Below are 25,260 nucleotides of genomic sequence, written 5' to 3' on the forward strand. Positions count from 1 at the left end.
TACCGACCCCTGGCCCAGACAAGCCCTTCGACCCAGGCTCGTAAACGATCGAACGGAATGTGTTTGGAACTGTACGTGTATGTGGGTGTGTGCGTGCGTTGCCCTTCTGCTCGTGGTGTGGAGCGATAGTGAGTTTACACCTATGCCATACCAGTCAGTGAGAGTTTTGCAGTGAAAACGCATAGATTAGTAGTAAATTTTAGGTCTCGTCCGTGGTGTGGTGGCTGCAGGTGAATAGCGTTATTAAGTTGCGTTAGCAAATTATCACCTCCTGCACTCGTGACGCAGCGATGCATGGGTGAAAAAAAATTCCATCTCGCCATGCCTACGTCAGAATGATTTTCGAATCGATTTTGGGTAAGCTTTTGCACCTTCAAACCAATGGCGTATGTGTGGTTTGCGTGTGCGGGAACGAGATGGAAACTGCACGACAGAGCAAGAGTGCTAGCGAGTGCGTATCTGTTGTGAGTGATATAAGCAGTGTAGCAGGAGGGAATGAGATGGAGAGAGAGCGGGAACGAATTCATGAGAATGCGCGACCGCTGTTTCGCTGCGGACAGGAAAGAGAGGGCATCACATCGTAGGGGTGTGTGGGATAATTTAAAAAGTCAATACATACACGGCCATGATGGCTATCTTGCCTTTTAGTCAGATTCGTTCGGAGGCCATATCGATGGTAAAAATATTATATTAACTATTTGGAGGCATAGAGAATTGCGTGTGCGCTTTGTAAGCATATTAGGAAGCAGCAAGAGTAGGGAAATCAAACAAAAAAGGGGGAAACCAAAACTGGTAGGAAAATGTATTCTCCCGTGCCAAGGTCTCTTCTCTTTCCACAGCGAAAAGATGGCTGCCTTTGTACCACGTCCAAAAACAATAGTGCCGTCCCATACATGAAGTAAACCTCCTCTGTATGGTAGTAAGCTCCGGGTTCCAGCGCGACCCTTTCGAACGGAAGGGAAGAAGAAAAAAGGGAACTGCAGCAGCACAATCAATCCCGCCGGTATCAACCTTTGCCTCCCTGGTTGGGCAACTGTCAAACGCTTGCCCCCGAAAAAAAAACCCCCCATTGCGTTCCCTAATGTGGCCACAGGCAGAGCTTCCACGCAAACGCATCTTAGCACCCGAAACCCGAAAGAATAGTCAACGAGTTTAAGTCTCGACCCCGTGTGAAGATGTGTGTGCGTAGCCCCACGGTTTCGAGCATATTATTCGTCGAAGGAAAATTAAGGCAGGAGCGAAACAAAAAGAAACACAAACCACACCAATCGTTCCATTTTCCAATCTGCAACGTCCAATTGGTGCTGGTCTGTACACCGCAGTAAGTGCAGAGGAGATGTGTGAGGCTACAGTCTCGGGCAGTGAGAAGCTGCTGTATGCGTATCGTACTATTGCTGAGTATTGATCGTTGCCGTTTACCTAGAATCTAGGATCGTATTCGGTAAGGAAGAAAAAAAAAACGAACGCAGGAGACGCAACTGTACGTATGCGCCTAAACGCTTTAGATTAGATGTTGCTAGGTACAGTTTTACCCCTCCAGCAGGGTCATTCTATTTCCAACGTTTAAAAGATATTACGCGAGAGTAAAGTGCCGCTCGTGCTCAATCGCATTTAAGTTCGGTTAGATCGCATACTTTCCAACTCGAAGAAGGTGCTGATTAATACGCTGCTGCTCATTTTCAACCAACTCTCCGGTGTTTGTCCACTCAGCAAAATTCCATTGGAGGAAAAATAGAACCAAAGCAATCGGTGCACTGGCATACACATATCAATTATTTCGCATTTATCCGTTCGTTATGCCGATATTGTTAGCGGAACTAAAACTGCTTCAGGCCAAAACAAAACAATGGCGACTACGCTGTAGAACATCTATAAAATACGTTGTGAAAATTCAAACGTACAATGAATTTAATTTAAACTTTTTTCTTTGTTCTCGTTTTAGCACCGTAACCGCACCCGGCGAAGAATAAATTAAGTAGTAAGCAGGACGTGTGTGTGTGTGTGTGCGGATAGCGCGGGAACCAAGACCATTTTCGCCTGCCAAAATGGCGATCGAATGTCCCGTCTGCACGCTGTTCCTTCGGTCGGGCATGACCCTGGCCGAGCATTTAGACACGCATCCTAAAGAAAATGTGATAAAGGCGTTGGTCAACATCGTAAAGCACGACGCTTTAGCCTACTATCCTAACACGCTGGAGGAGGCGGGCGGGGATGAGGTCGTACCGGTGGAAGGCAGCACGTCCACCATCAGTACGGCCACCACCAGCAGCACACTCACGCTCCGGACAAGCGAAAGGACAACCTCGCTCGGTATCTACGACGCGCAACCGGTGTACGTGGACAACGCGATACTGGCATCACCGGGCAATGCGGTGCAAGCGTCGGTGAGTCAACCGTCGCAGTTTGCGGTGGTAAAAGCGATCGATGCGCACGGTATTCCCAGCTTTCACCTTAACAACGTAACGCTGATCAAGCGCGAACTCGTGCAGCCCGTCGCGGCTGTGTCAGGCTTGTCCGCGCTAACGGCAGGAGCTGCGTCGCATACCACAGCGTCCGGCGCTACTATCGGGACGGTGCAAGGTGAGCTGTCTACCATCGGTCCGGCGTCGGACGATTACGTCGAACCACCGGGTGGCAGTGAAGCAGGTTCGTCTCGTGCGATAGGAACCGCTGCTGTGCCGTCCACCACCGTCTATCCCCGCTACACAAACGAGCTTTATTCCGGGCCACCGCCACCATACAGTCGGGCCATATCCTCTACGATTGCTACCAATACGCAGATAACACCAGCACAGCAGCAACAACCCACGGTCCAGCTGAATGTGACACCGAAACCAACCGTCGGTGGTGTCGGTGTCGTCGGCCAACCGTTGCAACTATTTCCCAAGCTCCATTCGGAAACATCCAATTCCGCTTTTAAACAGTATCCAACGGTCCAACAGGCCGTGCCCGACCGTACCGTCGACGAGACGGCAGTAACGGTAGCAGCAAACCCACCACTGTCCGCCTCAACACCGAAACCCGTCTACAGTGCGCCTGTGGCAACAACAATTGCTTCTAAAATTGTGGCAACAGCGGCCATCGCCGCTAGCAGCAGCATCAGTTCCTCCACCACTTTGTCCGAGCAACAATCAACCAGCGTTCCAGTAACATTCGTGACGACAACTACAGCCACCACGCCCAAGACCAGCGTTTCGACCCCATCGAAGGCGAACGTTGTGAAGGTAATCAGCAACGTCAAGGTGCAAAGTAAGCTTAAGGACATACAGGAAATCATATTGCAGCTGAATGCCGGTCAGATGTCGATCGTTGGCGACAAGACGACGCTGATTCCACCCACCACCGAAAGGCGACCATCCGCGTTTGCGGCTAGCGGTGGATCCGGCCGGTCCTTGCTAGCGATAACGCCAACCAAAGCGGAACCCACCACGACGGAGCAGCCACAGCCGACCAATGCACCCAGCCACATGGAAGTGAACCAGGACGGTATGGAGGAGATAGAGACTTGTGATTATGATCACGAGATGGATTATAGTGATGGTTGGCAGGACGATGATAACTATACCGGTGAAGACGTACCCGAACAGTGGGTGGATGCACCGGAGGTCAAGCGTTTTGCTGGCGATGGTGAAGCGCCGAATGAAGTACTACCGGCAGCAGAGAGGACGACAGCATCAACGGCTGCAACTACCGAATGTTCCAGTACCAACGGCAACAGTACCAGCAGCGCGATGGTCACCAGCGTTATCCGGAAGACTCCGCAGCCAGTACCGTGCGCTCCATCGCCCATACAGCAGGAACCGAAATCGCAAATCAAACGTTTAGTATTTCGGGTGGCAGGTAACTGCACACCAACCACCGTAACGATTGCGCCCGCCGGTGCGTCATCATCATCCTCAACGCAAATAGTTCGCGCCTGGCAAGGCATTAAGCTGGAATGCACACCGGAAGGGTCGACCGGTGCGCCCAGCAATGCTGCACCGACCGAAGAGGAGCTGGGAAAGCCGGCCAGCTGTGCGTCAGCCGCGTTAGCTGGTCGTGATTATGCAGCGAAGCAGAAGCAGCAACGCTTCCGGCCACCAAAAAAGCTAGCGATCAAACCTAAAAGGTCCGCTGCAGAGGGGGGCACCTTTCCCGGCACCCAATGCCCGACGGTAGATGGTGGGGATGGCGCTCAGGATGAGACGGCGGTGGGTTCGACGTCTTCGACAGCGGCGCTGTCCACCTTGGCGGAGGTGGTATGCACGAACGCAGCCCAACAGCAGCAAGCGAACGCGATGGAACCATTTTCCTCCACCTCGTTCAACGGCATAACGGCCGTTATTCAAAAGACTGACATTAACGGTGGACCCGCTCACGCTTACCCAGACCGTGAGCTGATTAGCCAGCAACCGTTACTGATGACTCCCATCAAGCAAGAATTTGCCCGCACCACAGATAGCGCTGCGCCGGCAGACGTTACGCCCAAGCCGTTAAACAAGCCGAACGTGGTGCTCGCTGGCCGTACGTCCTATACGTTCGTAACGCCCAACACTGGTGCTGCTGCTGCTGCTACTACTTCCAACGCCAACGCCGGCCGAAAGGTGTCGCATCCTACGGCCGAGATCGATGTCGGGGCGTACAACATTTCGTACGTAAGCGAAACGGGCGAAACGATCTACCATCCACTGCCTAAGAAAGCGAACGGCACGATCGGTACGGCCGAGTTTGCCAGTCGGAAACAGCCCACGAACGAGCATAAACTAACGCCCGCCGGAAGAAGTCCCGAGGGTGGTGTGATCCCGCAACACGCCGACCACTTCCGGGCGATGGAGAAGGAGCAGGCGGAGCTTAAAGAGGAGGATGGAAACCATGGTACAGCGTTACAGGGTGAAGGTGGTGATGATGATGCGCTGGAGGACGATGATGCGAGAGGCTTGGATGATGATGAGATGATAGAGACGGAAGATGATCTAAAGGAAGCATGCGATGAAATAGTGCATGCAGCAGCGGACGGCGAGCAAGAGGAACGGTTGGACAGCGAGGAGGACGAGGAGGAGGAGGAGGAGGAGTATGATGATGTGTTCGAGGTAGAGCCCGTACGCCACCAGCAAGCTCCTCATCACCAAACACAGTCACCGTCCGGTGAGCAACCGTCCCGTCGCCGGTTGCTAATGGTGCTGACGAGGATGAATCAAGTACCGCGGGATGCTACCGATCGAAATGCAGCCGTAAGCGTAACGGAAGTAGCGGTCGAACCGATCGGTGCTGAGCTGGACGTAAAAGATCATTTGGACCGGCCGGAACAGAAAGCCGCCACCATCGACAACGAAACAAACTCCGCAGAAGCGCAAATGCACCATGAGCCGGAAACGCCGCATACTACCGGTTTGCCGGCAAGCTTGGTAATGAAACGTTTTCATTCCGGTACGATCACGACGGATGACGAGAAGGATATGCTGGAAGCTGGACCTTCCACGCGCAACATTGTGCACATTGGCGTACCATCACGGCCTAAGATTCGTGTCACGAACGCCGAACCGTTCCAGACAAACGGACGTTCCAGTTCGGCCAGTAGAAAATCGGAGCCCGATGAGCGTAAAAAGGCGGACCCGTTGAAAAGAGCGTGTGAGAAAGATTTTCTCGAACCGGGCACATCGTCCTCATCGTCATCGTCATCCTCCTCGTGCCATCGGTTTGAAACCGGTTCGGTCTATACGACCGACCACACCGAGGATAGTAGTGGCGGGTGTTTGAGACATTGCTTCAACAGTCCGGCCACCGCGGCCGTCGATGAGCCGATGCCGGTGTCCTCGTTGCAGGAACCGCCCGTCGGACTAAAGCTGGAAAAAACTGAACCATCGTACGCTGACGAGCACGATGAGCAGGACACTACCACCTCCTCGTTTCTGGACCTTAGCACGGTACCGAAAACGAGCCTCGATGGGCTGAGCACCAACGACACGGCCAGCAACACCAGCAGCAGCAGCACCAGCAGCAACAGCAATCACAGTGCAGGGCTGGGCAAAGACGGTGGGGAAGGTAGTGGGACGAGCCACGGCGGAACGCGGTCCCTACTGCCCTCGGGTTCATCGATGGCGTCCACCAGCATGGAACGTGCGCCATCGACCGAGAGTCTCAACATACGCACCGACGAGAAGATGCCGGCAAAGGGTGAAATTTCCGAACAGGAAAGCAACGGCGATATGGACGTTACGTCGTGGAACCATCGGGTAATACGCACCACCCACCCATCCCCCTCTTTATGTTTCAAATATTAATCCCCCCATCCAACTTGATTTAGATGTACGCGGTCGGGGAGAATGTGCCTATCTATCCGAGCTCGTACGATTTGTCGACCGCACAGGAGTGTTGGAATCTGAGCAGCCGCAACCAGGGCATCTTTGCCGTAACGGATCATTTTTATCATCAGCAGCAGCAGCAGCAGCAACAGCAGCAGCAGCAGCAGCAGCAACAGCATGGTGGCGGTAACAATCCACACGGAACGACGGTCAGCAACCAATACATGACTTCGCGCGTTGCCTTGTAAGTACCTTTTTTGTCGCAATAAGTGACGGCCAGAGGCCGTATATACTATTCGGGTGGGAGACTTTACCTTCTCCAAGGTGAACTCGGTAGGGTGGTAAACATGTTCTGTTGGTTGTGCGGGATTCGGGAACGTCGTCGGGTTGTCGGGACGTGGTTCCGGGACGGCAGGCAGCCTTCTTTGTGGGTTTGCGCTGCGGGAACTTCATGACATCGTCCTCTACGTCGAACTCCCTCGATGAATGCTTGCAGAATGTCTGGGTTGGAAAACCACACCAGCTTAATTGAGCTATCGTAGTGGTTGGAAACGTTATAGGGCTCTCAACGATCTGTCAGTTGGAAAGCAAAGGAACACGAGAAAGAAGAAACAAGCAAGATCGGAAAAAGGAAGGTCGCGCCTACCCGACGGCGGAATCAGGAGGGCAGTCGGGAAACGAAGTTGAAACGACGAACAAGTGTACTAATTTTTTGATCTCTTTCTGCATTAAAGATTTCTAAAGAATTCAACCGCGTTTCAACAGGTAGTATTAGACACACACACACACTCCGCCGGCAGCATGGCCACCAATAGCGACCTCAGGATCTCTTGAGTACTGCTTTGACACCTGCTTTGAGGGCCAAAAATGCGACTGGGATGTAATGGGAAGCCGAACAGGATCCGCCCGTATTCGTAGTCCTTCTGACCGCGGATCGGCACGGCAGAGGATCTTCCTGATACCCGAACGGGTGATAGTAACCCGTTAGAGAGAGATAGATAGAGAGGATGTGGGCTTGCTACAGCTACAAACCTTGTCTAGACATCATGCGAATAAACGCACGATCCACCGGGAGCCCGTGAAACCAGGGACGCAGAGATACCTGTGGTGAGATTGAATACATCCGCATCCCACTGGCCCTGCAAGAGGGGGCCATGAAAAGCTTTTGTGGGGTAAGGAGAAACTCGTGATGGGGAATCGACCACTCAAAAACGTCTCCTTCGGAAGCACCTCCTTTAGCCAAGGATACCATGGAGTCTGCCTTTTCATTACCGGGAACACCGCAATGAGCAGGCAGCCAGCATAAGCATAAGCGAATATCTTCTCCCTTGGGGCGGTCCGGTGGCCGAGGCGATAATGGCGCCGGTCATCACACGGCAGGACCGGGGTTCAAATCCCATCCAGACCGTCTCCCCGTACGTGTAGGGCTTCACTACCTTGCTACGGGTAAAATCAAGTCACAGTAAAGCCAGAAATGGCAGGCCGAGACCTTTCGAGGTTGTGTAGTGTCACCGAAGAAGAAGAATCTTCTCCCTTGGCACTACAACCCCGAGAGGTCTCGGCTCTCGGGCGTAACTCAACATCACCCCAGATAGGTTTGGACGACTTCGAAGGTGCGGTCACCTATCTGTACATCACCCCTACGTAGATCAGTGTTTGTTAGAAGGGCCGCTAACCTGCGTTAATCTCCAACCCGAGGTTCTGTGCCGCACGCTCGATCCTTGCATATGCTTCAGCTACATAGGAGAGCCTCAAACCAATGATGTCTATGTCATCAGCGTATGCCAGGATCTGGATTGACTTATAGAAGATGGTCCCCGAAGTTTCCACCTCCGAGTCACGGATGGTCCATCTCCCTGGCGCTAGATTGAAAAGAAGACAGGCAAGCTCATCTCCCTGGCGCAGAGGCCCTTGTTGGGAGCAAAGGGTCCTGAGAGTTTTCCATCCACCTTCACCTGTCATATTGATGGTCATTGTCATTCCTTTCAAGCCTGGTAAGCTTGGCCGGGATTCCAAAAGAGCTCAATGCGTTGTATAGCTTTAGCCCCAGACTACGCTGTCATATGCGGCTTTAAAATCAAATGAAGAGATGGTAGAAGTGGAGCTGCTGCTTCACCATCTTCTCCAAGATTTGTCGAATCCTGAAGATCTCTGGCCGAGGCTCTTTTGGAATCCCAGCCAAGCTTATCAGGTTAGTAGGAATGACAATGGCGAACATCAATATGACAGGTGAAGGTGGATGGAAAATCCTCAGGGCCCTTTGATACCACCAAGGGCCTGTGCGCCAGGGAGATGGACTTGCCTGTCTCGTTTTCAACCTGGCGCTAGAAAGAGGACCATCCGTGACTCGGAGATTGAAACTTCGGGGACCATCTTCTATAAGTCAATCCAGATCCTGGCACACGCTGATGACGTAGACATCATTGGTTTGAGGCTCTCCTATGTAGCAGAAGCTTATCAAAGTATCGAGCGTGCGGCACAGAACCACGGGTTGAAGATTAACGAGACGAACCCCTGCTTCTAGTTGTCCAAAACTTCACCTATCTGGGGTCAAAAGTCAACACCAACAACAACTTTGATGTCGAGTTACGAGGCCAGGGTGCTGGCTGCCAAACCGGTCATACTACAGCCTGAAGAAACTTCTCCACTCTAAATACCTGTCGCGACGGACGAAGCTGGGACTGTACAGAACATTTATAGTCCCAGTACTCACATACGCCTCTGAGACATGGACTCTGTCCAAAACTGACGATGCCCTCTTAGCCGCGTTCGAGAGGAAGATGTTCAGAAGGATGTTTGGCCCCCTCAAAATGGAGGAGAGCTGCTACAATGACGAGCTCTACGAGCTGTACGATGATCTCACCATCGACACTCGTAAGGCTTCGGTAGGCTGGTCACGTCATGAGAATGACACCGGACGATCCAGCCCTTAAAGTCCTTTCGGACAGAGGAGGCGTGGTTGGCCCAAATTGAGATGGTGAGTGATGGCGTTGCTGCGTCCGCCAGAACGGCCGGGATAATGGATTGGCAGACGAATGCGCTTAACCGTGAGCGGTATCGAGGATTGTTGCAGCAGGCCAAGACCGCAAAGCGGTTGTAGCGCCTGATAAGTAAGTAAGAAAATCTCTGGTCAGTGGTTGATTTTCCGTTTCGGAATCCCCTCTGCTAGTTTCCAACTATCTCTTCAACGAATTGGGCAAGTCGATCTTGTAGTATTAGGGAGTTCTTGTAGGGAGTAACTGACCCAGATCCCCATCCTTATTCCGACAGCAGGTCACCTTAGGTCGGAAGGTTTTATTCATCATACCATGTGGAAAATAGCTTTATACAAGACACACTATCTCTAGCTAATAGCGACTTAAAATCGTATTTTCTCTCTCCCTGTTACACGTGCACACATGAAGTCAATTTTCGTCCTCGTCACATCAACAACTGCAGCAGCATGGAGCGGACCATCTGCCGTTCGGTGGTGGGATGATGGCGGGCAAGATGGAACCGCCCCAGGACGATGAGGACAGTGACGAGGTGGACGAGGCAGTGGAGGCACGCCGCCTGAAGAACGCTATCCCAAAAATGCCGTTCGCCGATATGATGGTCGCACGCCTGCACGAACCACCCGGTGCGTACGATGAGGTGGTGAGCAGCACGCACCACCTCCCGCAGCAATCGTGCGAAACGAAGTACGATGATCCGGTCGGTACGACGTCGTACTTCGGTGTAAGTTCCGCCCTGCCGCTAATGCCGACGGATGACTCCGGTCTGTCCAGCAGGCCCAAACCTTCCGGGAGCGGTGTGGCCCGTACCTTCCGCTGTACGCTCTGCCCGAAAGTGTTTGACACGATTAAGCAGCGTCGGTTGCATCAGCAGCGGGAGCATGCGAGTGAGCTGTTGTCGCTGGCAGCATCCCATCCAAATCAGGAGCAACTGCCGCTGGGTGAGGATGGCAGTGAGGCGGGCAGGCAGCAACAGCAGCAGCAGCAGCAGCAGATGTTCAAGAAGCAACCGGTACCGGTTGTAATGAACTACGATTGGATGAAGCAGGAAATTCAGCGTAAAAGTGAGGCGATGTTAAAGAGTAGTCGCCTGCTGATGCCCGGCAGCAGCCACAGCTCCGGTGGTGGTGGCCCGGGGCCGAGCACCGGCGAGAAGATGCAGCAACCGGAGCAGCTGGTGGTAGCCCAGGTGCAGGTAGCCACCGGCGATGGGATGCTGCCAGCAGCAGCGTGTACGATCGCCGCCGCCCGTAACCGCACCTACGTGTGCAGCACCTGCAACCAGAAGTTCGATCGGTTCAATCTGTTCAACGAGCATTTGCTCGAGCATCCGGTGGAGTGTTTCGCCTGCGGGCGGCACTTCAAGCAGTGGCGCAACTTCTCGCTACACATCAAGCGGCATCTCGGCATCAAGGAGCATCAGTGCCGCAGCTGTGGCAAGCAGTTCGTGATCAAGCAGAAGCTGATCGAGCATATGCGGGTGCACACCGGGCACGCGCCGATCAAGTGCAAGCTGTGCAATCGTACATTCAAACGCTTCTCCAACCTGGCGCAGCATCGCAAACGGTACCATCTGAACCGGACGGTCGCGAAGGAGGACTACGTGTGTTCGCTGTGCGGCGAGGTGTTTCACACCCAGGCAAAGATGGAATGGCACAAGGAAACGCACGAGAAGAAGCCCAAATCGTGCCCGTACTGTCGGGAGAAGTTTATCCACCGGAACAGCTTGACGCGCCACATACGCCTCTCGCACACGGATAAGTACGCCAAGCTGGAGAACAAAACGGAACCGTGCAGCATCTGTCAGCAGCCGTACACGAAGACCAGCATGCGCCGGCACATGGAAACGCACACGAAGGAGCGGATGGCGTACGCGTGCGGCATCTGCAACAAGCGCTTCACCACGAACTGGAACCTGAAGCAGCACAAATGGACGCACGCCAATCCGACGATGAAACCGTTCCAGTGCACGTACTGTCCGAGTGCGTTCGTGCGCGAGTCGGACTTTGTGACGCACGTCAATGCGCACCGATCGATACGGCCGTACACGTGCAATCACTGCGGCAGTCAGTTCATCCGGAAGTACAACTGGATACGGCACACGCGGGAGCACGAGCTGGATAAGGGCCATCGGTGCGATGTGTGCGGTCGGCAGTTTCACCGGAAGTACTACCTGACGGAGCACAAGCGTATCCACACCGGGGAGCGACCGTTCGCGTGCAACATCTGCGGCAAAACGTCCGCCACGAAGACGAACCACAACAAGCACGTCCGGATTCATCATGCCCGCGATCCGCTCACGGCGGAAGGTTAGGTTGAAGCGAACCGGCCGACAAACCGTGGTTTGATACACACGCGTAGCAAGTGTGTCTTGCTGGGCCCGGTCCCGGTAGGACGAACGTTTAAGTTTAAGTAATGCAATTTCTACATTTACTTACTTCCTTTTTTGAATAATTTTTTATCCCATTTTTTTTCCGACCGAATCAACCTAGTTGACCGGGGGGAATGCGCAGTATCGGATTTTGCCCACGCATCCGACAAAGCATCGCGATTTGTATAGGAGCTTTTGTTCGTTTTTTTTTTACATAACTTACATACTATTGGGATTTTGAGCTGCAGTTATATAATTTATTATCCACAAACCGTACAATTTTTCTTTGTATTAAGTGTATAACAGAGAGCTAGTTGAATTGCTTTTCCTTAGCACGAGCAGATCGTCTTTCTTTTAATGTAACAAATTGCATTACAAACCACATGAGTGTAGTTCGTTTTACAGCACACTTTCAATTTGATAACTCTTTTTTTTTTCGGAAAAATATTAAAATGGCGCGAGACGGCAAAACTACCAAAAATGATGTTTTCTGAGTGTTGCATTCGAGCCACCTGTTGTTCCTTTGTGTCGAACGATACCGAATTTCCTTGTAACCCTTTTTCCTGGGCAGCTTTGGCCTGTAGCCGCCCCCCTCTCACGGGAGGTCTTCCAACGCTGACTGACGTTCTTCTTCTTCGAGAGGTCTCGGCCTGCCAATTTCTGGCATTCTGTGACGAAGTTTTACCCGTAGTAAAGTAGTCACAGAGCCTCGCGTACGGGGGGGGAGACGGTCTGGATGGCGATTTGAACCTCGGCCCCTGCCCGTGTGAAGACCGGTGCCGCTGTCACCTCGACCACCGGACCCCGTCCCGCTCGACTTCTGGTGTGCTTTAATGTCTCTGTTATGCGTTGATAGATAATGCATAATTCGTCGTGTAGAAGTGTCCCATCGATCGTAGCAATTAAACCGTATAGTTTGGTAACTTTGTAACTTACCTTGCTCCCAATTGTGTGTCCCGGCTTTGTAATATTTCCTATCTCCGTATCCCCGTTATTAGGCACCCTTTTCTTTGTCGTTGAGAATACAGTTTGAAATTTTCTTCTTGATATGAAAAGTTGTTTGTTTATTTTTTTTTTTTCGTTGTTGCAAAATTGGTGTACAGCTAAGTGAACAGTTTAATGTGTGATTTATATTGCAGGTAGGATATAGCTAGTGTTGGGTCACAAGTAGCTGTTTTTAATAGAGGAGAGGGCAACTGCTCACTAGCAGGCGGGAGGTGAATCCTCCCGGTAGCTACGCACTCACTGAGGGCGAAGAGGTCGTAGAGCGGGATGATGCTGAAGAGTGCGTAGAGCTACCTCGTGAGGTCGAAGAATGCGATTCCGGATCCGATTCCGGATCCAATTTCAGATCCGATTCCGGATCCTGAGAGTGAGGAGCTACCTTTTTTAAATCGAAGAACGCGCTCAGAGCCCTCATATTATTGAGGCGAACTGGCTCTCGAGCTCACTACTAGTGTTGGGCCTCTTCGCCCTCAGTGAGTGCGGAGCTTCGGCGAGGCCTCACCTCTCACATGTTAGTGAGCAGTCACCCTCTCCTCTTCTAAAAAGAGCTACCCAACACTAGATATTAACAGCCTGTTAATCGAGCGTGTTATGTTTTATCATGATTGACCTTAATGAAGAAGCGATAATAGAGTGTTGGGCTAGCTTTATTTGTTGCAGAAGATTTAGTTTGGGGAAGAATGATTTAATCGTTTCGTCTTTAACATCAGCATGCCCGTTTTCGGTCTTGGCCTCATGTCTGGGGACTGAACATCGGTCTTGGATGCATGCCTGTGGACTTGACACATGCTCAACAGGTATCGAAGTTGAAGAATTGAAGCACGAACATCCGCAATTTCAAGTTTCATTACGCATTGTAAAAGTTCGTTTGGGGCAACAGCGGCAGGACCGGACTTCAAATCCCATCTGGACCCGTTGCAATAAGGCTAGTAAGCCAGAGAAAGGCTCTAGGTATAGAAAGGCATTATATTTTTAGAAGATTAAAATTGTTTTTAACATATAAAGCAGGCCAACCTTTTGTTTTGCTCACATTACCTTCCCTTACCTTACCTGATTTTTTTTAAAGAACGCTTAACCTCACTAGTGAATGTCCCAACGGTGTAAAAAAATTTAATTGCACTGCACATTTGTTACACGCAGCAAAAAAAAAGCCATTAATATAAAATTTTTAACAAAATATAAGCAAAAACGGTTGCGGGGGAGGTCATATCATATCATTGATACAGAAACAGGTATACGTAACTCCTCAAACGAAACAGGCAGGCATCCTCTCAACGTGTATGGCTGTATCGTGCGTCGTAACCAGAGACTAATCTAGACACCCTCCCCGCAAGTACTCCCAGTAATGTTTAACGAATAATTAACTATAAGCACTTACATAAGCTAGAGTCGGCCAACGATCGAAATGAGGAATGCGTAACACGTTACGATAGGGTGGCTCATCAGTGAAGGGGCCAACCATCGGGCAGCACGCTGTATAATAGAATAAACCAATGAGGCAAGGCTCAAGTAAGAAACAGAAATACAGTAAAAAACCCGCGGACAGATTATTCAAATAAATAGCGGGGAAAATTCTAAACGACGAGGCCGTACCGTAAGCCGCACGTGTTTAGATAAGATAGTTTGATTAGTGTAAGGAGTGCTTCAATTATATAAATTCCCCCTTTTCTTGTGCGTGGTTCTCAACGACTACTCCGCAGGAAGCGAACACCTTTTTTTTCTATACTATCGATAAGCCTCCTCTACCGGGGTATTGGGAGTGACGGTTTATGTTATTCTTGCTGTGGGGGGAAAAACACGAGACGAGGGCTCGAAGGAATTAGTAAACGAATGAATGGAACATGAAAAGAGCGTTTTTTTTGCTTGTGAGTTGGAAGTGAGCGTTTGCGAGATCTACCAAGAAAGCTAGTAATCCAAATGGGGCCTCGTGTACTTGGAGACCTCTTTATCCAAAGAGTCTCATCGATGAAGGGAACTTGGGATTTGTATGGCCGAATGTACCGGTCTCTACCTTTGCGGTGATAAAGTCTTGTCCGAAGAATCCGAAAGGGAATCGTGCCTACTACGGGCTCCAAGGACTCCAGAGATTTCGAAGGTCCTTCTGCAACGTACGAAATGCTCCATATACCGCGCGCTGATACGGGCACGAGTCCTGGACTATGCCCTGGACTATGCAAGAGAGTCCTGGACTAAGTTGCCAAAGCTGGAAGTGGATACGCTGGTTGGGGCAGGTGATGAAGAAGCCGGACCCATGCCCTACCAGGAAGGTGCGAGCTCGTTAGCTGGATCAATTGAAGTCAGACATGAGGGAGATCGGATGCAACCGGGGGGTGAAGGCCGTGGCAGCCATTAACCTTGTCTCCTGGAAACGGTTTGGACACCAAGCCATGTGTCTTTAAGACGTGCTTCATAGGAGCAGTCCAAGAAAGAAGAAGTGAGACGGAGAAGAAGCCTTGTGGATTACTAGTTGAAGAGTCTGGACCATAAACTTGGAGCTGGATTCTGACAGCGGACTAAAGCACGGGTTCGTCCACGGGATCTCTTGGCTCGAAGGAACCAAAATCTTGATACAATCCTCGAAACAATTTTGCTAGGTATAGTTGACTGTCTAAAACACCCTTCAAGCCTTTTTTCGGATAGCACCTCGGAAACGTTCTACCATTACCGGCAAACGTTTCTTCACCATATCCTCCCCGGCAACCGGCCTGCGGGTACGCCGGAAGTGCATCAGCTCGGCACCGATCGCACCGGCACTAACGGCGAGCCCAATCGCCAGCACGTAAAACGCAAACTGCATATCCTGGACGGTGAGCACCTTGAAGCTAGACTCCATCATACCCTGCACCACCCGCCAATCCTTGAGCGTCCACCCGTACCGTGCCTCGTCGATCCAGTGGTCAACCAGCCCGCCGCCAACCATCCGCAGCAATACCTTGTTAAACTGTTCCCCGAACACCGACCGATGGGGCATCACGTACGCGAGATTGTACATCCGCGGGCACTCCGGTATCATGTGCAGCTGGCGCGTCGTCATGTAGATCGCATTGTCTAGCGCGAGCGTCGTTTTGCGCGTCACGGTGGCAATGTTGCCGAGCCGGGCAACCCGTGCCAGCATCGATTCCTTCACCGGCAGATGGTGCATCCGGGCGCGGAGCGAATCCATCAGCCGGCTGTAGTTAACCGCAAACACGTCGTCGATGAAACCGCGATACTTGACCGGTATCGCCAGGCCGGTTTCGTCCAGCTGCTGCAGCGTACCGATATCGGGATAGTACACCGGGTTGACAAACACGGCCGCCAGCCCGGACTGGTACAGCGACACAAAGACGAGACTGACCAGCAGCAGGCCGGTCAGAAACAAGCGTTCCACACCGGAGCGTGTAAACCGTCGGTACGGGGCGCTTACCAGCAGGATGAACGTGTCTATGTACAGCTGCAGCGTTTGGCGCACCGTGCCAGCGGACCGTACGGTGCGTGAGAGATTAAACAGTACTGCAAGCCGATGGCGGCGGGACCACAAACTGGCCGGCTGCAGTTGCCGCACGGACCATCGCAGCAGGCACCACACGCAGCCACAGCACAGCCCGAGCACGCACAGCAACGACCAGATATCGGCGGGGAAAATGTACAGCGGCAGCAACGCTTCCGGGATGCGGCTTGCCTTCTTTACCAGGCAGCACACCGCGTCCGAGTACAGGCCGGCGGTGAACTCGATTTCGCGCGTACTGTAATCCTTGATGAAGAACCCGGTAAACACGATGTCAACTTCGCGCCGTACGAGCCGCCCGAGCGCACCGGAAAAGCTCCCGTTCGGTAGACGGTCACCGAACAGCTCCTTGTCCGCGGGTACTTGAACCACTGTGGAGACGGAGCGAAAAGCGAAAGGTTTATCAGGTGATGTAAGTTTTATTATTATCGCAACGGGATGAGAAGAGGAGGGCGAACGCGCAAGCGGTAGGATTGGGACATAAATGGGAATGGCTACCAGGAGGGTAGGGGCGCCTGACAATAACGATCATGGCGACCAACTCCCAGCAACTGACAACGCACCGAGAATAGAGGGAGAAGCAGCTCACTGGAGTCGTTTAGCAAGAGCTTGATGCCTAGATTTTTGTGCGACACCTGCTGGGGACCGAACGACGCTGGCGTAGTCCAAAATAGGACGAACCCAGCAGCAATACAACGCACTCGGAGCACAGTGGATCGCGGACCTCAGACACCATTCGAGGACTCGAGTTGATATTGTGGCTCGACAGACAGTTTATAATCGAGCCTCCTACCAACGTCCTTTACCAGAGAGGGGTCCTTATTGTGAGAGCGGCCGAAGGCAAAGGAAGTCATGAGTCGAGGACTTAACATCGTCATCAGCATACAACAGACATCCCTTTCAGGAGGGAGCAGCGACCTGATGCATTCCGATAAAGGACTTAAGACGCTACCCTGAGGAATCATCCAGACCGTCAACCCTTGGCTCTGTGGCACTACCGCAACCTAAGCTTATCCAAAACCGAAGCGAATGAGGCAAGTAGCTCGAACGCAGCTTTGAAGTCCGTTTAACAGATCAAGCATCAGAGACATTAAGATACGACAGGCTGGGTAGCGTCTAGCCATGAAACCATGCTGGGCAGAAGGGATAAGCGGGTGGACGATAGGAAGGAATTGCAGAGCTGCATCCTCTTACCGGTAGCGTTTAACACCTGACAAAAGACATCGCGTGCCGTCACATCCGCTCCAGTGTAGGCTACGGAACCGGAGCTGGAATTGCTAGGCACGGGATTGCTGTACACCGAGCGAAACACCTCCACACGCACCGGATATCCGGCAAAATTGTTCGGTGGCACCGTCGGCGGTGTGTTCCCGGCACCAACCTCAACCAGTGCCCCATACGCGGAAGCCACCGTCGGTTTAAACGGATCGTACCCGTACAGCGTCTCCTGGACCCACAGATACACCCGAAAGGTGCCACGCGTCGTCCAGATGTGTTGCAGTGTTTGTAGCATCTGGTCTCGCTCAATCGATGGCGTGGTGTGCAGCGGGTCGTCCACCATCAAATACGTTCCGGTGGAATCGAACAGACACACGTACTTGCTTATTTCGGACACTTTATCATAGATTAAGTAACCTCCGTGACTGTTCTCGGTCCAATGCCGGCGATAGTGGGTGAAGTATTCACTGCGTCTTTCTGCATCATCATGCTCATCAGCACAGTGGGAATCGTCCCGGTTGATAGGTGCGACACTGCAGAGCGTCCTTGGCGGTGTATCGAGCCAGCGCACAGTACGTTGTTCCGGCACGGGCCAGAGCACCGCATCGCGATCATCCATTCCGGTTACGATATCGATATGGTTGATGGTAGCAAAGATAGTTGCGATGTGATCGGTTAGCTGCACGTTCGCGTTCTGCACTTGATTGTTCGGGATGGTTTCTAGTAACGTGTAGGAAATGCCACTACCGAGGTGGATATCCATAAGCATCCCAACCATCATTGCACAGATCCAGCAATACCGCCCGGGAAGCATTGCTGGCACGAGTCCACCACATGACTGGAGCGGGTAAGCAAAGTGTTAAATGTTGTCCCAATCGTTAGGTTCGGTCGGAAGCAAACATTAACCGTCAAACAACAACCCCAAACGGTGACAAACTACCACAATCCACTAGCACCGCCCTATTTACGATCAAATGTATGCAGAAAATAAATACTCGTTAACGGGCCAACTACGGGACAGGAACGTGCATTAATCATGCTCCAATCATGGCGGCGTACACGTGTGTATGCGACAAACGAGCACAGGAAGACTAATAGCATTTGTTCATCCAATCTCGAATCTCGTTCCTCATTTATTCATGTGCACGGAAGAGCTCCCAATCCGCGCTACAGCTGCTACAGCTTCCCACGGCGTACTGCAAACAAATAGCACAAGTCATTGCATTAGATTATCACACATTTCGTTGGAGTTTGAGCAGTGCTGCTGATGTACCTGGGTGTGTGAGATTCCTGCCGGCCGCTAGTTTGCTTCACGACTTTGCGCTCTCTGCTGTTTGTTCCGCTTAACCGCCTTGGCACCTGTTTGCGGCCGATGCCATTCCCAGTCACTGATGTTGCGCTGGGCCGGACTTAATCGGGCCAATGTTTGGTAAATGTCGAGCGACTCCCCGTCCGGTATGCCGTAGCCCGTGCGCAAACCGTGCGGATTCGAGGGTGTTCGGCAGTCGTGCTGTGCCTCTTTGCGCAGTACCCGGTCCACCTCGACGGACGAAAAGAAAGCTACCGACTGGGGTAGATCGCGAAACCCGACGCTGAAAGTACAAGGAAACAGGGAGAAATATGTAGTCTTTGGTCGTTAATGTCAGTGCTGGAAATATACGCGAGCTCTATCACGGTGAGAGCCTCCGGCAAGCAGGTACTTTGTCTTGGTTGCATTGATCCTCAATCCAACCCTATCGGCCTAACGATACATGGAATAGGCTTAAAAAATCTCAAGCTTTAACCCAGTCTGGGTCGCCAATCGGCTTGAGTATGGAACCAAGTCCAGAGTACCAAGTTTGCGCGCCGGGACAATCACAAAGCTACGTGGGTGTCCCCCGATGGAGCCACGTCCAATCAGATAGCCCACGTGTTGATTAGCCGCCGAAGACAGTCGAGCCTGTGTGAACGTCAGAACGTATCGCGGGGGCCAGAACCATCGCTTTCGATCACTATTTGGTTGGCTTAGTGATTCGTTGCAGAATCGCCCGTCCCCGCGCCAATGGGGGCGAAGTTAACACGCAGGCTCGGCTCAACACGGACTCCCTAAAGGACAGTCACGTCCAACAGGCTCTACTACCAGAAAACGAATATGAAACTACGAGCGAACGGTGGAACGCTCTAAAAACAAAAATAATAAACTGTGCCAATTCCACACTCCCACCACGTCGGGGCAACACCAGGTCTGGCTGGTTCGACGAAGAATGTCGGCTCAAGAACAAGGCACCAGGCACCAGACGGAATAGTAGCCGAACTGATCAAACACGGTGGTGCAGCACTCGAGCAGGAAATTCTTCCAATTATTACTGAGGTATGGGATAGCGAATCGATGCCTTGTGATTGGAATCTTGGTATCATCTATTCCATATACACGAAGGGAGATAGGCTAGAGTGCAGCAACTACAGGGGTATTACGGTGTTGAATACCGTCTACAAGATCTTCTCCCTAATCTTACAAGATCGACTTGTCCCATTCGTCGAGGAGATAGTCGGAAACTATCAGAGAGGATTCCGAAACGGAAAATCAACCACTGACCAAAGATCTTCACGATGCGGCAAATCCTGGAGAAGATGGCGGAACTCCACTCCTACCATCTCTTCATTGATTTTAAAGCCGCATATGACAGCGTAGTCTGGGGCTAAAGCTATACAACGCATTGAGCTCTTTTGGAATCCCGGCCAAGCTTACCAGGCTTGAAAGTAATGACAATGACCAACATCAATATAGCAGGTGAAGGTGGATGGAAAACTCTCACGGCCCTTTGCTACCACCTAGGGCCTGTGCGCCAGGGAGATGGACTTGCCTGTTTCCTTTTCAATCTGGCGTTAGAGAGAGGAACATCCGCGACTCGGAGGTGGAAACTTCGGGGACCATCTTCTATAAGTCAATCCAGATCCTGGCATACGCTGATGACGTAGACATCATTGGTTTGAGGCTCTTCTTTGTAGTGGAAGCTTATCAAAGGATCGAGCGTGCGGCACAGAACCTCGGGTTGGAGATTAACGAGGCGAAAACCAAAATGATGGTGGCACCACCAGCGGCCCTGCTAACAAACACTGATTTATGCACGGGGTGATGTACAGATAGGTGACCGCATCTTCGAAGTCGTCCAAAGCTTCACCTATCTGGGGTCAAAAGTCAGCACCGAAAACAACATTGATGTTGAGTTACGCGCAAGGGTGCTGGCTGCCAAACCGGTCATACTACAGCCTGAGGAAACTTCTCCACTCTAAATACCTGTCGCGACGGACGAAGCTGGGACTGTACCGAACACTTATAGTCCCAGTACTCACATACGCCTCTGAGACATGGACTCTGTCCAAAACGAAGCTGAAACCCTCTTAGCCGCGTTCGAGAGGAAGATGCTCAGTAGAATCTTTGGTCCCGTATGTGTGGAAGGACAATGGACGAGCTCTACGAGCTGTACGATGATCTCACCATCGACACTCGTAAGGCTTCGGTGGACTGTCCACACAGACAGTGCGGGAAGGTAGGTTCAAACTGAGATGGAGTTGATGCGTCCGCCAGATCGGATTGGCAGACGACGGCGGTAAACCGTAAGCGGTGTTGAGGATTGTTGCAGCACGCCAAGACCGCGAAGCCTACTAAGTAGTGATGGGAATAACCACTCAGTAGCGTGAATTAAATCAGAGTGAATGAGTTGTAATAGTGAGTTGCATCTTATTCTCACTCATTATGAGTTTATTCTTGAATAATGATTTAACTCTCCGTGCCGACTAACCACTCACTCACTGCGTTTTAACTCACTCACCTCGTTTTAACTCACTCACCTCGTTTTGACTCACTCACCTCGTATTTACTCACTAAAGAGATAAATATGGCTTTGGGATATCGCATCGATTGTTCAATAATTTATTTATGAACAATCTATCTTTACAACTCGTTACCGTATTGTATTTTCTTAAATCATCGTGTGATCATGACCAATGCGATATGCCAAAACGATATTTATCTCTTTAGTGAGTAAATACGAGGTGAGTAAGTTAAAACGAGATGAGTGAGTTAAAACTAGATGAGTGAGTTAAAACGAGATGAGTGAGTTAAAACGCAATGAGTGAGTGATTAGTCGGCACGGAGAGTTAAATCACCAATGAGTTATTTAACTCATGAGTGAGTTAAAACGCAGTGAGTGAGTGGTTAGTCGGCACGGAGAATTAAATCATAGGTGAGTTAAAATAACTCTTCGTGATGATTTAAATCATCTAATTCATTGCTAAGATTTAAGTCATTCACTCATTCTGATTCAGTTTGCACATCACTACTACTAAGTAAGTAACTAAGTATTCCAGAAATTGTCTGGCATTGGGGATAGGCTCTATAGGAACTAATGAAGCATTATAGAATGAGTCTTACCGATGGACGCAGAACGCTCGCGTCAACAGATTCGTTACGTGCAGGGCTAGCGCAGCATGGTGTGCGTACCGTTCCGGCACCAGATACCGAACCTCATCATGGAAGCTCAGACAGAACCGTAATTGACCACCGTTGCTTCCTCCCATCAGCCACCGCATACAGACTAGCATCAGGTGTAGAAAGTCGACCGCTCCACTCTGCACCACCCAGTTGATCCGTGTCGGCAGGAATCGATCCTCCGTGCCGTGCTGTGGTTCTAGCGCTCGGCTCAGTCTACCGCCTAGAAACGGTGTGGCCGGTGCGGCACTGCCCGCAATCTCCTCCAACCGATTGAACATTGCACTCTCCGTACCGCCCAGCCAGTGTGGCCCATCAAACAGCTCGCCAACGCCTTTGTTGCACACTCTCGCTAATCCTAGTGCCTCGTACGCCGTCGAGCGGATCGGTTGCGCTGGGTACTGCTCACGTAGCTCCTCCCGCAACCGGTACGTCCGGCGGCCCTTCGTTAGGGTAAACATTTTGGCCGCTTTGGAGCGTGCTTCCGCACCGGTAAGTGTCGGGTTGAACTGTTTCAGCAATCGTTCGGCAAACTGCTGCCCCGCACCGTAGATCCGTGCGTAGTTCAGCACCTTGGCGTGATCGCGCGATATGCCAACGGCCTGTGCTGTTACGCTGTGCATGTCGGTGCGTGTCGCCTTCGTACCGCTCAGCGTCATCCAACCGAACGGTGTACCACCGTGCAGTCCCGTGCCGGCGTCTCCCAGGACGGACGCGATCCACAGCTCTTGGCTGTCAACATCCGCACCGACCAACCGATACCCGGCCGGTGCCTGTACCATCGCCCGGAGCTCCGATCCGACGCGTTCCCGCTGTGCGTTACTTGCCGTCATCCAGGTCGGTTCCATCGCGCGACGTGTGAGTGTACCGCACACAACAACCTGCGGCAGGATCGCACCGACCGTACAATCCGCATCACACCAAACGACCAGCTGACCGCGGATGCGATCCCGATTGTTGCGCCAGTAGGACAGCATGCGTGCAATCTCAACGACCCTTTCTGCTGCTCGCCCGTCACCGGCCAGCACGTTCTCGGAAAACTTGGCCAGAAAGTCTTTCGACAGCGGATTACCCACCCGATGGCCGGCTCCATCTTTGTGCGGTAGTTGCAGGAAGTAGCAACACCCTTCCAGCTCCACATTACACCACACGCCCGATCCGTTGTATGCGGGGCGTTTCACGGTCGGGGCCGAATTTGTTCGACTGCGATAATTATAATACTCCTTGCGGCTGATTGTTTGCTCAACACTCTGGGCGAGGTGAGCCAGTGCTTCGCCACTTTCCGCCGATGATGCACCGGCATGTTTGACCTCCACGACGGGACAGGCAGCGATCAGCTGCTCGAGCGGTAAGGCTGCATCGCTACAATCGTCGTCCCGGGCGTTTTTGAACGGAACCAAAAACCCCCATCCATGCTCGCGGATGTAGTGCAAAGGATAACCTTCCCAACAGAGCGAAAGCAGCTTCGGTGCGATCTGCATACCGGTGCCAAGTTCGGACGGTCCGGGACACCAGTCGGTGGTGGTCGGTTTGGAGCAAAGCTTACGGTACCATTCCGGATAGCCTGGCAATAGTGGGCGTCGCACCGGTAGCCGGTTAGCCGTTTCGTACAGGTAGGCAAATTTGTGCGCCAAACGTGACGCTTCGTCAGTTTCGGAGCCCGTTGGCGGAAGCGAACGTTCCGGCGGTTTGGATGAGCCTGCTTTTTTACTGGCCGCCTTCGCCGCCTTCAGCTTTAGCTCCCGCACACTCCAGTCTTGGTCCCATAGCCACAGATCCCGCCGGTAGGCTTCGCCGTGCAGAAGCGAACACGCAGCATCCGCTCGCTGTGCAAGCTGATGCTTCGCTTCCAGATCGAGATCTTCGAAGGCAAGATCGGCTTCGGTCAGGTAACGCGTCCAGTTACCGTTGACCGGCAGGTAGGCACTTCCCATCTCCAGCATACCGGCCAATGTCGCCGGATGCGGGAAGCGTTCGCGAAACAGAGGCCACAAACGCTGTAGGACGGCTTTCGTCGCACGTACGTCCGCGGCACAGTAGCTCATGAGACTGTCGTAATCGGCACGCACATCCTCGAGCGTACCTTCCACGAACGTGTCGCGTTTCGTTTTGGTTAGCTGTTCACCGCCACAGTACAGTGCGTACACGTCGGCTAGATTGTTGAGCGAGCTTTGCTCACTCCAGCCCGTATCCTCCGCCGGAAGTCGCTTGGCCGACTTGAGCATCGCTCTTTGGTAGCTCGTGATACCGCTTACACACACGTGCAGGGACATCGTGTCGAGAAAGCGTAAGCCGGTCGGTTGCAGATAGTACTGTTCACGCACCCGCGCACGATCGTATGACGCATTGTGGCCAATAACTATGCGTGCCGGGTGGACGAATTCTACCGGCTTGCTCTCGAGCGGTATCAACTCCGAATGCTGATAGCTACCGGATGGGGATCCGCTTCCCGTAACGTCACTGTTTAGCAGCGAAGGACTAGTCCAGGAATACCAACATCCAGCCGTGCCCGTGGCAGTTGCCATAACCGGTAGTGGTCCCGCCCTCACACAAACTTCCACATCGAATACGAGCGCTGCATCGGTTGGAAATGGAATGGCGCACGGTTTTCCCGTCACCGGATCGTAACGTGTCCAGCCCGGCGTTCGGGCCCAAACACCCGGCATCGGGGGCGTATCCTCGGGCAGCTGCTCTACAGCACGCCGGTACGGTTCACTCTGCTCCTCGGCAATGGCGTGGAAGTGTTCCTCGATGTTAGCACCTCGTAACGGTGGTAGCTTCAGATCCACGTCCGGCAGCAGCACAGGCTTCGAGCTATCGATCCCATGCCGCAAAAGATCTTCCCGAAGCGATTTTACAACAGCCGGATCAGCTCGGCCGGTGGGATAGGGAGTGTGTGAGTCTGGTTGAAAAATCTGCCGGTACAGTGGTTTGGAAAGCATTTGTATGTTCATCTCATTCATACGCGGTCCATCGTCGGCCGGTACCGTTTGGCCCGGTGTGCTACCACCTGTGGCTTCTGCTGTCGGTTTCAATCGGCGTATGGTACTGTGCGGGAAGATTTCCTTTTGTTCCTTGGCGACACCTACACTGAACCAGCGGCGATGAGCCGCCAGCCGCAACATCATCGGCAATGGAACGATAAATGCTGTTTTCCCGGTTTTGTTTCCTTCCCCGGTAATGTGCGATCGGTTTACGCAAAACAAAACAATGGCCAACTGACAGGAGCCGTTGTTTTGATCTTGTGCAGCCATGCGCACAATGGTAATACCCGCCTAAAAATAATTTAATTCCGATTAAATATTTTTTTAAATTTTTATATTCCACATTTATGCGAATACCACGTATTTTGGAATATTAAAAGTTAGCTTTGCTCGCCTATTTAGAAACATTTCCCTTTAGTGTACGTAAATACCGAAAAATTTGTGGACTAA

At 52.0% G+C, this 25,260-nt stretch overlaps 3 protein-coding genes across 6 annotated transcripts; 1 reads left to right on the plus strand and 2 right to left on the minus strand.

Moving 5' to 3' along the window:
• Window positions 1–81: 81 nt before the first annotated feature.
• LOC118516453 lies at window positions 82–14,029 on the plus strand. Of its 4 annotated transcripts, none has more exons than XM_036062361.1 (4): window positions 82–230; window positions 1,943–6,212; window positions 6,284–6,525; window positions 9,686–14,029. In XM_036062361.1, exons 2-4 carry the CDS (start codon window positions 2,046–2,048, stop codon window positions 11,586–11,588), a joined length of 6,312 nt encoding a protein of 2,103 aa, XP_035918254.1. In that variant the 5' UTR covers window positions 82–230; window positions 1,943–2,045; the 3' UTR covers window positions 11,589–14,029. The 4 variants fall into 4 exon arrangements, with proteins under 4 accessions (XP_035918254.1, XP_035918246.1, XP_035918263.1 ...); XM_036062353.1 differs by having other exon boundaries at window positions 116–357; XM_036062370.1 differs by lacking the exon at window positions 82–230 and adding an exon at window positions 553–676.
• On the minus strand, window positions 13,280–18,304 carry LOC118516505. Its single transcript, XM_036062438.1, has 2 exons — window positions 17,332–18,304; window positions 13,280–16,508 (listed from the first exon to the last, which is right to left on the minus strand). The coding sequence occupies exons 1-2, from the start codon at window positions 18,167–18,169 to the stop codon at window positions 15,271–15,273; spliced, it is 2,076 nt and encodes a 691-aa protein (XP_035918331.1). The 5' UTR covers window positions 18,170–18,304; the 3' UTR covers window positions 13,280–15,270.
• A 151-nt stretch (window positions 18,305–18,455) lies between these two features.
• On the minus strand, window positions 18,456–25,105 carry LOC118516488 (DNA polymerase subunit gamma-1, mitochondrial). The gene is made up of 3 exons (XM_036062421.1): window positions 21,770–25,105; window positions 18,629–18,947; window positions 18,456–18,551 (listed from the first exon to the last, which is right to left on the minus strand). Exons 1-2 carry the CDS (start codon window positions 25,078–25,080, stop codon window positions 18,656–18,658), a joined length of 3,603 nt encoding a protein of 1,200 aa, XP_035918314.1. The 5' UTR covers window positions 25,081–25,105; the 3' UTR covers window positions 18,456–18,551; window positions 18,629–18,655.
• Between the last annotated feature and the right edge of the window lie 155 nt (window positions 25,106–25,260).

Source organism: Anopheles stephensi, chromosome X, assembly GCF_013141755.1.
Source record: "Anopheles stephensi strain Indian chromosome X, UCI_ANSTEP_V1.0, whole genome shotgun sequence".
Lineage (NCBI taxonomy): Eukaryota > Metazoa > Arthropoda > Insecta > Diptera > Culicidae > Anopheles > Anopheles stephensi.

Coding starts and splice junctions, on each gene's coding strand:
- LOC118516488 (XM_036062421.1), bottom strand. CDS start 25,080: ATGGCTGCACAAGATCAAAACAACGGCTCCTGTCAGTTGGCCATTGTT. Junction 18,948..21,769: donor CGAGCGTTCTGCGTCCATCG/GTAAGACTCATT, acceptor TTGTACTTTCAG/CGTCGGGTTTCGCGATCTAC.
- LOC118516453 (XM_036062361.1), top strand. CDS start 2,046: ATGGCGATCGAATGTCCCGTCTGCACGCTGTTCCTTCGGTCGGGCATG. Junction 6,213..6,283: donor TTACGTCGTGGAACCATCGG/GTAATACGCACC, acceptor AACTTGATTTAG/ATGTACGCGGTCGGGGAGAA. Junction 6,526..9,685: donor ATGACTTCGCGCGTTGCCTT/GTAAGTACCTTT, acceptor GCACACATGAAG/TCAATTTTCGTCCTCGTCAC.
- LOC118516505 (XM_036062438.1), bottom strand. CDS start 18,169: ATGCTTCCCGGGCGGTATTGCTGGATCTGTGCAATGATGGTTGGGATG. Junction 16,509..17,331: donor TCAGGTGTTAAACGCTACCG/GTAAGAGGATGC, acceptor CCGTCTCCACAG/TGGTTCAAGTACCCGCGGAC.